General features: G+C 52.3%; 2 protein-coding genes across 2 annotated transcripts; one reads left to right on the forward strand and one right to left on the reverse strand.

Moving 5' to 3' along the window:
* Nucleotides 1-11,583, forward strand: CSUI_002049 (inositol phospholipid synthesis protein scs3p). Its single transcript, XM_068062251.1, has one exon. It carries the CDS (start codon nt 4,482-4,484, stop codon nt 9,696-9,698), a length of 5,217 nt encoding a protein of 1,738 aa, XP_067925768.1. The 5' UTR covers nt 1-4,481; the 3' UTR covers nt 9,699-11,583.
* A 689-nt stretch (nt 11,584-12,272) lies between these two features.
* CSUI_002050 (uncharacterized protein) lies at nt 12,273-15,188 on the reverse strand. The gene is made up of 2 exons (XM_068062252.1): nt 14,690-15,188; nt 12,273-13,644 (listed from the first exon to the last, which is right to left on the reverse strand). Exon 2 carries the CDS (start codon nt 12,986-12,988, stop codon nt 12,296-12,298), a length of 693 nt encoding a protein of 230 aa, XP_067925769.1. The 5' UTR covers nt 12,989-13,644; nt 14,690-15,188; the 3' UTR covers nt 12,273-12,295.
* Between the last annotated feature and the right edge of the window lie 82 nt (nt 15,189-15,270).

Genomic DNA, 15,270 nt, shown 5'->3' on the forward strand with positions numbered 1-15,270 from the left:
TCGCCCGCTTTCCTGGTTGGCCACCTCTCACAGCTGAAGGAGCGGTAGATGCCGACCGATGTTTATCGCGTCGTGGGGCTGACGCGCGATGTGACGATCGACCTCTATGCACGACGACTGGGGACAACGAGACTAGGAATGGATAGTAGGATTGCTTTCTCCGTGCTGTCTAAGTTAGTCATGATTGGGGGTTCTTATACGGAAGCAGTTGTTCGGAGTTCATTTGTAACGAGGTGAGGGGACTTTTTTTCGAAGATGATACTGCTGAAGAGAAGATCCCTTTTTATTTCCGTTCAGTCGCCCTTTCAGGAAGAGGTCAAGATGTTCTTTGGCTGTCCGAGTGTCATGAAGATTGACGCTCTGGAAAGTAAAGCAGCCTGCTTTCCGCATCTGTTGTGACGGGTCAGTTAAGTTGTTTGATGGAGAAACGCAAGAGCCGTTCTATATGCGGGGTGTGCAGCAGACAAACCAACGTCAGTTCTCTGCAACAGCCTCGGTTTTGGCGCGGACACAGCAGAGACGAGAAAAAGATGCTTTCTTTTCTTAAACGCTTGAAGTGTTTTACATTGTGTGCGCTCGTCTCGAAAATTTGTTTTGAATTTGGGGCGTTCCTGGAGGAGGCCCGGGAGTCCCGCGAGGGCTGTGCTTGTTGTCGCGGGTCGTGCCTGAGTGAAACTGTTGCCGCCCGGAAAGAACGCAAGTTTTTTTCTTTTTGATGTAAGAGTGGAAAAGGGTTCTTGCTCTGTCGCCGGCGTCTGTGTGACGCAGTTTACAGTGGCAAAACCAGAAGTGCAGACCAGTCAGAACTGGACAGAAAGCTTTTTTCTTTATCGAATTCGATGGTAAAGGCGCTACGATAGAGAACCAAGATTGTCTTCATATGCCGCCGGGGCACCTGTGGTCAGGGTGCTTGTCTGGCGTGTAGCATATGCTACGCCGAACGCCTCGCGGACGCGCTCCCTTCAGCTGGTGTTTCTCCCGAACAAGTATCTTACATGACCGCACTTCCTCACAAAAGCAGTGCGGAACCACGAGATACCAACCGGCCATGGTTTCCCAGCGCAGTGCAAGTACCGGTATGGTTTGAACAGCTGAAGCTTTCGCTGCATGAGAGAGAAGACACGCGCCGGGCGAGGTCGCTGATACAGCTGCTGGGGGTGTCTCGGAACAGTTGCCGCCGACCACTTCGCTCGGCGGGGTAGTAACGCAGCCGGGCAGCCCCGAGCGGCCGCCGTTAGCCGGCCGGGGTTCGCCGCGATTTGCGACACGGCCAAGGCGCAAGCCACGGACCGAGGCTGACGGTAAACAGTTGACATGCGTACTGCAACCTGCAGGAATATGACTCAACAGCGAATCGGGGACTCGTGGGAGAAGGCTGCTTTCATCAAAAAAACAGCGAGGCCTCGTGGCAACATTTCAGGCGAGACACTCTTTGATACCGTGGTGTTGATGTCGTGCGCCATGTTTGTCCGACAGAACGTATCGCGCGCTCTGACGCTGGTTCTGGTGGCTATTCTAATGTTTCAGGTGCTTCTCAGGACACCACGGCCGGCGGCGTGTGCCAAACAAGGGAAGCACCCTAGGCGGGAAGGACCTCGTGAAAGGCATCCGCGTTCACGATCTCCTCTTCCACCTACACATGTCTCCTCCGGAGCGAATTCTTCCGGTTCTTCTCTCCTGCGAGGTAACGGGGCTGGCGGCCGTTCTCCTAGAGAACCTGAAGACGGGTCACCTGTTGCCTTGCGATTCGTTGCTCTTCTCAAGAATGCTGACCCGGAAAAGCTTGAAGACCTGAGGGACGCAGCTAAAAGCCGGGGGAGGCGATATCTCGCGGGTGAGCACCTTATCGCCCCTTCTCCACTGACGCGCTTCCCGGGACCACGCAACTTGATGCTTGACAGTGTCAGCTTCCGCGATTGGCGTCGAAATTTGTATCGACCTGGGCACGTCGCCACGATGGTCGCACGCATGGTACCGTCAACGCCCCCGGCCACCGATGTGTCGGCGGAGTCACCTTCTAATGCTTCGGCGGCCGGAGGCACGCATCCGGGGTAACAGTCTGAGGGCTCGCCGTCGGGATTTGCACTTTTTCCATGCAGTATTTGCAATATCGACAGCGGACTTAAGAAGTGGCAATCTATTCAGCAGACGCTGCAAAATGTTCCGTATGAGATGTACAGTAAGCATTCTCTCCGTTCAATGACTCGGCAGGGACAACGACCAGGGGAAGACCCGGGTGCTCTTGCAGGGGCTGAGTGAGCTTGAACTAGGTTTCTGGACTGGAGACGTCATTGATTTCTTTCTGGCAGCTACACTCGATAGACCATGAAATTCTGGTCTGTCCGTTTTATCCTTCACTTAACCGGGGAAGGTGTGCGTGGGCCAGACTGAGGCGCGATTTTCTAGACTCACGCGCGTGCCTGTTGCCGGGTGAGCGTGTGTCGGTTGTACTTTTTTTTTTTTTGTGGCCACACTTGCAAAGCACAGGAGTGGCCTGTCACGCGAATAAGAGCGGCGCTTGTAGTGCATAAGTGCAGGCAGAGAGAATTTGCGCGTGCTGGGGGGGGTCGAGTCTGTCGAAGACGAAATGGCGAGGCTCCTCTTTCAACCCTCTGAAGAATAACTGAGACCTGCTACAGGCCAACTAGTCACTACGCTCTAGAATGCGATGTCTGGTTCACCAGGTAGTAATGAAACAGAAGAGAAATTCTACTAGGTTTTCGGTGCGTACCGTCGTTTGGCAACTAATGACCTCAGAGACCGTGCTGGAGTTTTCTCTCAAGTGGCCTTGTGTTTCATATCAGGGGCCTCTCGTGGGTGAGACAGCATCGGATTCCAGTTTGCTGCGACACACTAGAAACACTGTTACCGTGCCAACTTCGGCGTTAGCGATATTCAGAGCTGTTGGAAAAGCCGCGGACGCGATGTCGTGGCTGATGGTTTCTTGAGTGGAGGAGAGGCGTTAACAGGCTGCTTGCGGACGCTGCATGAGAGCAGAAACGCTGCTAGTAGTCTGCCTTCAGGTTCTCCATTCCGCACGACACCTGCTGGACCCTGCCGTGCTTCATCTCGTCGTACAAAAACTTCGTATCCAGGAAGGTGCGCCAGTGACGCAGTCGCCCCAGCGTTAACAACTGTACTTGTGCTGCGGGGCCCGCTGGGCCAGTACACCTCGTATAGTCGTGAAAGAAACCGCCCGACCACTTCACACGCCCAGCAGCAGAGTGTAATAGGTCAGCAGTGTGGGGAGATTAATTTTTTATCCGCACCGCGAGCAGGCGTGGAACAAAGTCACCGCGATAATGTGAGACGTGGCACCGGAACTGAACACAGATACAGCTCGACAGACGAATGTGCTGCTGTGAACGGGCAGCCCAAGCTAGCGGAGAGCAGGGGGGAAACTGCTCTGCTTTTTAGATATGTCACTTGTCAGCCCGCAATCACAGTAGTGGAGTGCCAGTCAAACAGTCTGTCGTGGTGCGCAGCGTCCTGCTGTCACAACGGGGCGGAGTTTCCACAAATTGATCATATGTTACAGAGGGCGTCTCTCCAGGGAAATGAGCGGCGTCGAAAGATCATTTACGCAGCCGTCTTGGCAGTCGTCGCTGCGGCAGTGCGCAAACTGCATGACACATGGTGATGACTCTTGCAAAAAGGCACCCATTCCACCACGCTCGCTGTCCGTCAGAGCCTGCAAGATATGACTATGTGCATGCACAGGCGTGTGCGTTTTCACAGCCTGCGTAGGGGTCATGAACAAGTTTGAGTCTAATGTTGCCTAGCTTTGTGGACTCGCAAGGTTCGTTCGGTGCACTTCTCCCCTCACGTCAGTGTCGCGCTTCGGAGTGGTGTCGCTTGAATCACATGACTGCGGTCGTTTCCTCCAGGCGCTAGGGACCGGCGGTCTAGGCTGTCTTGATTTTTTCTCGTGTGTCGCTTTTACGCTGGTTGTGTGTGCCTCTTTTCTGACATCCATTTACCGCGCGTCCCAAGCAGTACCTCTAAGCTTGGGTGGTGCTGCCTCGTGGCCGAGCGTCTTTTTCCCCTTCTTTAGAGCGGCAGACTGGTTGGCGGACCAGTCTCCGTTCATCTACTTTTTTTCCGGAAGTGCATGGCAGCTTCCACCGACAGGTGGTACACATTTTAGAGCTCCATCTCGTGGAGGCGACCGATGATACTCGCTTGTATTCTGCATAGCTTGCATGCTTTCCGGTACGCCTATCTATCCGTGTACGTGCTGCCCGTTGGTCGGCCTGACGCTGGAGGCCTAAAGTACATGGGCTCCGACCAGGTGAGCTGCGTAGATGGATTGCCTTGGCTGCGAGCCGGCTTCTCCAACGTCGCGGTAAAGGTGCTCTGTCTTGTTACTCTCTCCAAGCGTCTGCTTGGGTGTTGTGCTGCAAGGGGGATTCAAGCGGGGCCTCGCTCTCTTTTTTTAGTGCCGGGCTTTCCTTTCGCACTGCTTCTGGGTAACCATCACCATGCTGGGAGGGCCCGTTACCCGGCGGCTCTCTCCTCTCCATCCGTCAGCAGAGAAAAACAAGTCGGCTTCGTTTGTGCGCGCCTCACATCCGGCTTGTCTGAAATCATGGGGGCGGCGTCGTTCTTCTTCTCCTGTTTACTCCGGGGACCAGTCTCGCTATTCCTCTGAGCATCCCTTGTCTTCCTGCCCCTACCGGCAGACGGACTCCCCCGTTTCAGTCGCTTCTTTGTCTTCAGATTCGCTTTCTTCTTCCCCGGCTCCGTCGTCACTGGCATCATCTCCTCCACTTCCCGCCGCGTTAGACAAGGCGGACAGCTGCTTGACAAAGTCTGACAGTCGTGGTGTGATTTTTCCCTGTATCCCCACCATACCAGAGTCCTCCGTTGCTCGCGGGCGTTCTTCTCCTGCGCCGTGTTCCCGTCCTCCAGGAACACTACCTCCCGCAATGAGTTCTTCCTCTCCTCCTGGTCGACCTTCTCGGACTACTGAAGGCTATCTGACGTCTTCACAGGCCCTTCTGGGACAGTTGCAGCCAGTGTCCTTCCCCAGCATGCCATCTGCTCATCCTCATTCAGAGTCGCTCCACGGCAGATGCCGTTTAGCTGACCTGGGAGGTAGCCCCGGTGAGCAGATTCCGAATGTGTCAGAGCCTGTGAAACAACATCGAAGTGGTCTAGCTCCTGTTCCGCTGTCGTCAGCTACAGCGTTCCAGCGAAGATCTTTGGCTCTCCACCTATCTCCTGCTTCATCACTAAGTCGAGATGTTTCTCCATCCTCTCTCTCATCATCGTCCATATCTTCACCCTCATCTGTTTCTGGAGCAAGTTCGTACTATACTCGCGCTCCGGCATCCTTGTTCGGCAGACGGGCTCACCGGGAAGCTCCAGCTGAGTATCCCTCTTCCAGTAGACTGGACAGTGATCTTGTACGTGGAATGCGTAGAGATGTTTCCGTCCCTTCTGCACTCTATTCGTCGCTGTCCCCTTGTTACTTTCCTCGTGAAGGTTGCGGCGCGGCTCGCGGAGGAAGAGCCGTGCTGGTGAGTTCCGGCTGTCCCAGAGAACAGCCCATAAAAACTCCTAGTTACACAGGAGGCGAAGAATGCCCACTGTTTCTATCCGGAGAGCACGAAGGGGAGTTACGACATCGAAAAGGGAAGGACGTAATCCGCCGAGAATCGTTAAGCGAACGCTTCATGGACGCAACGAACAGCTTGGACGTTGACAACGGACGGGGAAACCACCATCGGTCTCTTCCTGTAGGGAGTGTCACGACTCCATACGTGTCTCCTGACGCGGTTAATCCCTCGGATATTCCCGAGGACTTCAGTTCTCTCTCGGTCACGCCTAGTCGCTCCGAGTTGCTTGGGGCATCTGAGGGGGCGTTTCCTAGTTCATCGACAGGTTTCCCTTCTTTCATTTTGCATGGTGTATCTCCCCCCTCCCCTCCGGCTACGCTGCCGCCTGTGGAAGATGATGAATCACGTGAACCAGAAGGAGCTGTAGAACGTGGTGGTGAAAGGGGTCTGGGGGGGTGGAGACGTTTCATGAGATATCTGATTGCCATGCATGCACGAAGAAAGGTTAAAGGGAGGTCTTGCGGGGAAGGAGAGGGAGCTGATTTATCTCTCGAAGCTGTTGATCCGGCTAGTCCTGCCCTGGCGTATGGAGTGGCAGAGAAGCAGGATGGTTCCAGGGCTACCCCTCGATCTAGCCCCAAGACGTCTGTTCCCAGTGAAGCGGATACGAAGCTTCCATCAGGCAAACGATCCACTACCAGTCAACAGCCGGTGTCGTCTCGCTCCTTTGCATCTTCTTTCTCCTGGGGGAGTTTGATGACGTTTCCTAGGCGACTTTCAGGAAGATGTTTCTTTTACGTTCTTCTTGTATTCCTTGTATTCCTTCTTTTCACTGTTCTCCTTTTTGGAACGCTCCACCACAAACAGAAAATTTATCGCTTACGACCCAAACAGACGGCGGAATTACAGCGTCAGACTTTGCAACGTCTCTACTGGGAGTTGTTCGGATGCGGGAGTGAGACAGCGGGTGGTTCGGGTGATGATACGAACAGCAACGTGCTCTCTCTCTCCGGGCTCAGACCTCAAGATTCTCCAAAGTATCATCAGCAGCTGTTTGGTCCGACTCGACTCTCACTATCGCAAGCCCACATCTCTCTTGCTTCTTTCAGAAATGTGTGCAAACTCATGGAGTCTTTGGATCCATCCATCGGAGATTCTCATACACACGAAGATCAGCATGAGGTATTGCAGGAGAACACGGGAGATGGAGACCGATCCGTGTCTAAGAGGAAGGCAACGCAGAACTCTTCTGTTGATGCCTCAGCCGATGCAGTTGCCGCGTGGATTGTCTCTCGTCTTCTTCAACCCTGTTCGTTCTGTCAGGGAGGGGATAAACATGCCGAGCACTGTGTTTGTTCTTCTCGTAAGAATGAAGCTTTCAGTTCTCTTCATTCTCAATGCTCCTCGGGGTGTTGTTGCTCGTGGCCTCCGTCCTTCGTGTCTCCGGCATGTCGTGCTGTTTCTTCTTCAGCAAACCTCTCGGATGTATATGCTTCTTGTTCTATCCAGTCTTCACGCGTCAGCCTCGACTTGCTTTCAGGATGGTGTGTAGACACAGGAGTCTCCAGGGTCGATTCTGCTGATCATCAAGGAAATGGAGGAGTTCTTTCCCGGGGAAGCTCTTCTTTGTCGTGTGCATCTGTCAACGAAGATGGCTCAAAAACTCGGTGTCCTGCTTCATCGTCTGTATTGCCGGGTACTGCTCATGTCTCCACAGATCTTCTCCAAGCTGAGCCACCTTCCTGCGTGCCTTCCCAAGCTTTCAATTTCTTTTCTCCGTCTCCTTTTCCAAGAAATCTCCTCTTATTCTTTTTTCATGAGTACGGCCTGCCAACTTCCTTTCTCGATCCAGACAGACCACTTTTAGTCTGCACGGAAGCAGATGACCCTGTCCGTCGGTTACTTGTCTCCTTGTCTCCTCTGTCCTGGCTTCGTCAGCTTGTTTCGTCGTCTTTCTCTTTTCTTTCTTCCACGTTTTTTGAGAGGACTGAAAGACCGACGATCTTCACTAGCGTACCGGATGAACAACAGGGTTCCAAAGGCGCCCTTCGAGATGGTCATTCTAGGGACAACATGAACTCTTCGCTGATACCCCTTTTTGATGTGTCGTTCGCAGAGCTGATGCAGCGATGTAACCGTAACAAGAGCTCGTCCTCTCCAGGTTCGCATCCACTGCCTGATTGCAGTTGGTTGGATTTTGAGGCGATTCTCCTTTCTCTCCTTGCTTCTTCTCATGGAAGACATTCAGGTGTCATGTCGGGTCGTACTTCCTCTTCCGCCTCTGCTTTCCTCTCCTCCGCATCGTTGCGTTTCTCTCTTCCTAGCAATCTGAAAAACCTTGCGGGCTCGAGTAAGCGTGCAGTCGCATACATCGATGCTCTTCGAGTCGCTTTCGGAGGTCTTCTTCCTTACTACTTTCTCCAGAGTTTCGACAGACATCTACAGAAAGCGATTGGAAACCCAGCCGAGGAAGACATCTCTTCACTATCTACTTCGGCTTCCTTCTCATCACAAGCGTCGAACCCTCTTTCTGTCTCCGCGCCTCCTCATGATTCCTTTTCTGATGGGAATCAGCCATTATTGTCTTCTGCTCCTTCTTTCCAGTCTCCCTCATCTTTCTCTTACGATGATTCGCGATCGTTCACGGGGGCACCGTGGTCCACGTCCTTACCATCTCTATTGCCGCCGTCTTCTTTAGTCTTCGACTTCGGAGTGTTCTCTACTCCTTGTTATCCCTTTTCGCGTTTTCTCCACAGACGACTCTTGAGTTGGGGTGGTCTACAGATGCATCTGATTCTCTTTGCCGGGTGGACACATTCACTTTTTGCGTCTGAGCCTCTGACGCTTGTCCACGTTCCTCGTGCTCTCTTCCTCGCCGTCATTTCTGCATACCGCGGAGCAATACTCTACGAAGCAGTAAACTGGATTGAGGGTTGGCTCTGGACCAAAGCGGGGGCGAGCCCCACTTGTCCGGAGACTGTGATGCACAGAGGAGAGAACACCAAGATGACCGGTTACAAAGATAGCCGCAGTCAATTGAGCGAACAGCTTGGTGGCCGTCGTTGTATGCGAGCAGGCGGAAAAGCTGTATCAGGGGAGGGGGAGGCCGACGCATGCGGAACTGGAGATTCAGGAGGTAAAGAAGAAGGCGAGAATAATAAAGATGGAGATAGATGGACAATGGGCGTAAGAATAGGATTACAGGCAGGTGATGATGGTACACAGAACGCGGAAGGGGGAGAAGACGATGGAAGCCGAGAGGAAGAAAAGTCAGAAGAAAGTGGTGGTGGGGGAGGCTGTTGGTGGAGGCGACGAGATTTCAGTGATCATGTGGTTTTATATGTGATGGCAATCCTTTTCATGGCTGTTGAAGTCTCAGCAGCTCGCTCGTCACACTGCCCTCCTAGCTTGGCCTCATCAGCTATATGTACACCTCACCGGCGGGAAGAGATGACTGGGACTATGGACTACACCACACCATTGGGTTTCATCCGTTCTCTTTCTTTCCATCTGTGGCCATCTCCCGGTCTAGTGTATACAGTTGTTTTCTTATACTATGGCTTCCTCGTTGCATGCTGTCTACACATGGCATACTATACAGCCTTGTTCTTCCATTCACCAGAAGAGGTGTGGATGGGGTTTGTTGGAGGGGTTCTTTTTCTTGTTCTTCCTGTCGTCTTACTCGTAGAAGTTCTAGAACGACCCTCGCTTCAACGAATTGGGATCGGGAGTGGAGAGAAGAAGGCAGCTGAACGGGCTGCTGCCCTGGCTACTGACAGTCCAGAGATAGGCCCTGGACGTACAGCAGAAGATGACACACCACAGGCGTTCTCCATCACACAAGCTGCTGATGAAGCCGAGAAACCATTTGAACATATCGGCACGATAGCCAGTGAGATTAGCGACGGGGCTGGAGAAGGGGAAGCACTGGTAGAAATGAAGAGCTGGGATGTACGTACACCGGATGGCGTGACACCACGAGAGAGTGTCGTGAAAGCTTTCATGCGACATCTTTTAGACGCGTTCCCAAGGAGAAGGAGCAGGACTGGCATCCTGAAAACTGAAAGTGCGGTGATGGACGGAGAGTTATCCGATCAAGGTGAGGAGGAAGAAGAAGAGAAGCCGAAGAAGGCCTGAATGAGAAAAATGGAAAAGATGAAGTGTCAGTAAGTCGGCCAAAACAATGAATGAGCGGAGAAACACCTAGTCAGCGAACTCGCTAAGAACCTGAACGACAGGGAGAAAGCGGTAGGGAATCAACCCAGGTCCGGAAGACGGAAAGGGAGCGCCACCTTAGACAGCGCGGCAAGAGTGAAAAGACACTAGGACGGAGGAGACGTGCGACAGAGTCTCTGTAATGCTTTTTCGTTGTCCCTATAAGAAAGGAAGCCGGGATAGAGTGAAAAGGTGTGATTTGACTTCCCGGTGGAATGCGGTGGGACAATTCTCTGCGGGGGCTCCCGGTCTCTATGAAGAAAGATGTTGCTGTCGTCAGAGAGAATTGACCGGACCGAAGGACGACGCAGAAGAACTTCGCTTCTTTCTTCCGCTGCTCTCGCAGAGTTCGTCACATCTGAAGTTTCTTCCTGTTTGGAGAAGAAGAGACTCTTATGAGTGGCATTCCCTCCTTCGGACTTCGCAGCTCTAGATGTTGATGTACAACAGACGCTCTGCAGTTGTTGATGGAAGGCTATCAAGAACTGCATCGTACCCAACAGATGTGCTGTCCGGTTGTTGACTTTGTGGACTACAATTTCAGACACTCACTGTTTTCTTAGCGGTTGAAAGACGGTTGGTTGAATGCTGTGGCACTGCCGATTTGATCCCTCGTGTCTAGCCCGCTTGAAAACGGTGAGAGAAACCCTCATAGGGAGTCGTCGTCCTCTCGTGGACATACAGATGTTTCGCGGCTTCTGAAGACACTGTCCATTCTTCGCAGTTCTCTTTGGATGACAGTGGCCAAGAGTGCGCTGTGTCGACGGATGGCGCGTTACCTTGATAATATATGGTTACGTACGGAGCATTCTTTTAAGCAGACTCCAGGAAGAAAGATTGGCACCGGAGAGAAGCCGCGTGGATCTACCACATTCCTGACCCTCCCGAGTGTTGAGAAATGTATTCATCGGGGCTTTATGTCGTGCGGCGTTTTGTGTGCATTTGTTACATGTTGAAGTCGCGCGTGTCCCAAGTCGTGTTCGCGATGACGGCCGTCTTCGGATTTCGCCAGCAAGGCAAACCATCAACTGTAAACATGGACGTTCTTGTGGAGCGATTCCTGTCTTCACATTGCTTGCGACCATGAGGCGGTCCCGGACGGCAAAGAGCAACTCTGCTTTGCGGAGAATCGGGCGAGGATGAGCAGGCTGGTAACAAGGTCTGTAACGTCAGGGGCATCCTGCTTATCATCGCCTGCTTCTCCGGATTCGGAGTTGCTTGAGTGGAACTTCTCCGGAACCTTACATGGCTTCATCTATCATTTTTGTCGTCCTGGTTGTGTCTGAGGGGGGATGCCTGATGAGCTAGCCTCACCAACGGCGCCAGGTCGATGTCGCTGCACGCTACATACCCACAGCGTACATACATGCGGGTAACCGCGCAGGCGTATGCTCGTCGGTGGGGGAGTGTCGAGGCGCAGCCTCCGGTGCACACGGAGTCAGGGTAATCGAACGTGAAGAACCTGATCGGCGCACGTTTACTCAGGTTTCGCTGCGTAGAGCCGAACTTTCGACGGTGTCGCAAAGATTTGCTGGGAAGTGCCCTTTGGAATGACACTGGCAGTTTCACTGAAGAGGGGGGCGGCCCTCGTGCGTTGCAGAAGTGTCGTTGGCGTTGGGTACAACACGAGGCAGGTCGTCATCCGAACAGCAGTACTTTTTTTGTAGCTGACAGGGGGTAGCGCAAGTCCAAGAGTCGCTCTCTGGTTTTCCGCGTATAGAAGGAGGACCATCCGGAGTTGCGTTTCTATAGAAAGTGCCTCGGCGTGAGGCACAGATCCTACAATTGTTAGAAGATTTGCAGGCGTAGAAAAGCGCTTTATATGCGTGGAGCGCAGAAAGGGACTGACGCTGCCTACCGTGGCATCAGCCATTGCAGAATGAAGATTTCCACGTATTACTTCAGTGTCTTCACAGGAGACGCAACAAGACTGTGTGTACGGATTGCTTAAGCGTTTGAGAACGTGACGTCTGTGGCCGTCCATTGCCCTTACGTGACAGCGCGAGTAACCCACGGAGATGGCCGCGTCATCTCGGAGAATTACGTGGAGAAACTCGCTTGGGCTATATCCATCACATATGAATATGAGCCTGGTGTAAACACTCCTCTTCTCCACGCCTGAGCCCGTATCTAGTTACTCTCATAGTAACACGTTCACAACTTTCATGCGTGCTTGGGACAATCAGAGACATGGTCTGCTCTCTGCACGTCTTGGCTCAGTAATGGACTACCAGACGTAGTGAACGCGAACTACGAAGACGAAAGACACTGCATAACCGGTGTAGCAGAAGTGCACTGCTTTCAAAATGTAACTCCCTTAGTTCAGGATGCCCTTCTGACCGGTCTCTCAAAAGTCTGAGCTAGCTGGTACAGCTTCAATCTGCTTAGGAGTCCGGCCGCGAGCTCGAAAGTTCCTTTCCCGGGTAAGGGAGGAAACGCTTCACAACTGTTTGCCAGAAATGAGAATGTAACGCCTGAGAAGACAGTCCGTTTCTTTTTCCCTCGGTCGACATTTGCCGCTAAAGCAATGTGTCTGTTTTCCAACCTTTCTGAAACTTCACCACAACACCATAAAACGCCATAAGCCGGCTGCAAACTTCTGCGAGGTGTACATAAAGGTGGGATTTTTCCCGCTTCCGTCGTCTTTCTTCTCTTCTTACTTCATTTCCTTCTGCCTCCCCCTCTGTCCTCGGAGAACCGCAAGCAGACGATTTGCTACGCTCCACTCTTTCAGTCATATACCCTATTTTGGCATCCGGAGTGAAAGACGCAGATGAGGAGTTTTTCGCGTCGAAGAGAGCCCAGAACTCAGGCGACCCTTCAAGGAGAGGGCGAAGACGTTGAAGCACATCCCCCGTATCTTCATGCCATATCATAGGGGCACTGTTGGTGTCACAGCCCACCTCATCTTCATAGTCATCTAAAAGCAGATCACCTGGGTTTCTTTCCCTTCTGCCAGTCTCATCGAGATCGTCAATCTTTGTACGTAGAACACAGCTCAGAAGAGAAGTTTCGCCGTCGGTCTCTTCCTGTTGACCCTCCTTTCCTTCGTGTTTTCCTATCTCTTTGTTTCTCTCCTTCCTCGTCTCGTCCTCCGAATTTGTTTTCCCCTCTGTACTCTCTTCCTTCTCTGCTTGCGCAAAATGCCTCGCCAGTTTTTTCGTACAGATAGCTCCAGCAGCAAGTAGAATCGGTAAGGTGAACTGAGTCATAAGAGGCGTGGCAGCTATGTCATTGATGATTGCCCAATAAAGGTGCGCTTCCTTGTGTGAGAAGAGGAGAAGAAGTTGAGCTTCAAGGACAACATCTTGCAATAGAGGCAACTCTAAATAGAAACCTAAGGCCTGACACAACCTTTGTTCTTCTAGTAAACACTCGTGTCTCAACTTCCAGTAATCAAGGATACCCACGGGTGTGTATCCATCTAAGAAGGCAGGAGGAGGAGCTGCTGCCTTCCCAGACCGAGAGAATGGTCTACCCTTCTTTTTATTCTTATTCGCCTCTACTCCTTTCTCCCCCTCACCTCGATTTTCGTCCTTTCTCTGCTCATCAGTTCCTTTTCTATCTTCAGGCTTGTTTGCCTCCTGTTGCTGCTTCACTTCCTTCTCACCGTCCACTTTCTTACTGCTCGACCCACTCTCTACATCACCTTCATCACCCGTTACTTCGGAGTGGCTCCTATCACATCTCACAGCCTCACCGCCCTCCCTCTCTTCAGATTCCGTCGTACTCTTCTTTTCCCTCGTAGCGTCATTAGTTTCTGTAATGGTTCTCTCAGCCTGGGTGAAAGTTTTCTTCAGCTTCCAGTTCAAGAACTCTATACAGTTGACGGCTTCTCGCAACCTAAGGCTTGATTCACTCGACTTCCCTGCAAAGAACAGGCATGCAGCCATACACCGACTGACGCACGTCGGCTTATTTTCGAGTTCTTCCTTCGAAAAATACCGCGGAAAAACCGCATGAAAAGCAGATACTGCCGCCGCGGTTGCGTCCACTGGTAAGTTCAAGTCAAACCCTGCTTGCTGTATAATCATACCCAAGTGTAAACGAAGAGCGTCCCACGCCTCATACGGGGAATCCTCAGGATACACCAGCGGAGGCGGTGGAGGTGGCGGGGGGGGACAGAGGAAGGTTCCTTCCTCGGAAGGGAGGAAGGGACCATAAACTTTATCAGGCTTTCCCATTCTATCCTATATAGAGTTTCTTCCACTATGGGTGAGGGGAAAATCAGATGCCATGCCTAATTGAAGAAAAAGTTGTCTACGGTGCGACCGCATCTTGTGCCTACACCCACTCAGTCTCCCACCGCCGGCCACGAGTATGCGTGCGCGTCATACAAAAGGCCGAACTCAAGGCGAAACAGAGGCGGCCCTGGATCAGAGGGAGAAAAGAAAGGAGATTACTTCTTCACTTGTGTCAGAGGTCTCCTCCCTTTCTGTTCGAAGCCCTTCCGGGGGTCTGGATCATCAGCACCACGGACGCAGCTGAGTAGACGTTCACACGAGCGATTTCACAAGAACGGCTAGCAGTACACTCATGTAGGGTGCAAACGTAGGCCTGTATTTCCATGTATTTACATGCTCATCTCGGTTGATAGAGTGATGATAGTGGCTGCGGTCTACAGCACGTAATGTTGTAGGTATCCAACACAGCACAAGATGTACTAAAATCGTTTCGGAACAGGACAAGTTGCGAATCGACAAATGCCTCTCAGAAGGATGATTCAGGCGACATCAGTCGCGAGCGTAACAGGCCCGAGACAGGTATCCCTCGACGGAAACCAAGGCGACTAGACAATGAAAGGAACTCGAAAGAAAACAGTAGACAGAGGAACGTGGCTCTGCTAACCGCCGGGTCAGCAGCAGATCGTTGTTGATGCCTGCTCTTGAAGATCTGTAATCAGTGAGACTCACGACAAGCACCGAGAGAAGAGCAAAGGGTGGACGAGGTCCGCGCGGAGCCAGGGAAGAAGACAAGACGAAAAGAAGTCCCGTGACCGCACGTGGCGTGCACGAGAAAGACAAATCTTGAGCCTAATCAGACATAACGGAAGAAAACGAGATTCAAAACGTAACGCAGAGAGAAGACAGCGCTGCCACGATGGACTGAGCAGAACTACGCGCGAGCCATCCGACACAAGCCATCGTCACAACCCCCTCGGCAGTGGAGTGCCTGTTGGACGGAACTGAAAATGCGACAAAACGTTGACCAAGCCAAAGATCCTTGGGCGAGATTCTATATGAAAAAGAGTATGACATCGGTAGACTGGGGAACATCAACCTCACTTCTGATGTCCCAACACAACTGGGAGAAACACACAACAGAAAGCACGAAGCCGGCGCGAACGACCGCGAGTGGTGGGAAAAAAGAGCTACCAGCCCGTCCGTCGTTGAGGTTGTGTGCTGCTGCTGTTCATCCAGTAAGTAACCTATGTATAGCGCCCTGGCTGCAGGAAAGACACAACGCATACGCATGCACATAATCCGTATGGGAA

Source organism: Cystoisospora suis (genome assembly GCF_002600585.1).
Source record: "Cystoisospora suis strain Wien I chromosome Unknown contig_853, whole genome shotgun sequence".
NCBI lineage: Eukaryota > Apicomplexa > Conoidasida > Eucoccidiorida > Sarcocystidae > Cystoisospora > Cystoisospora suis.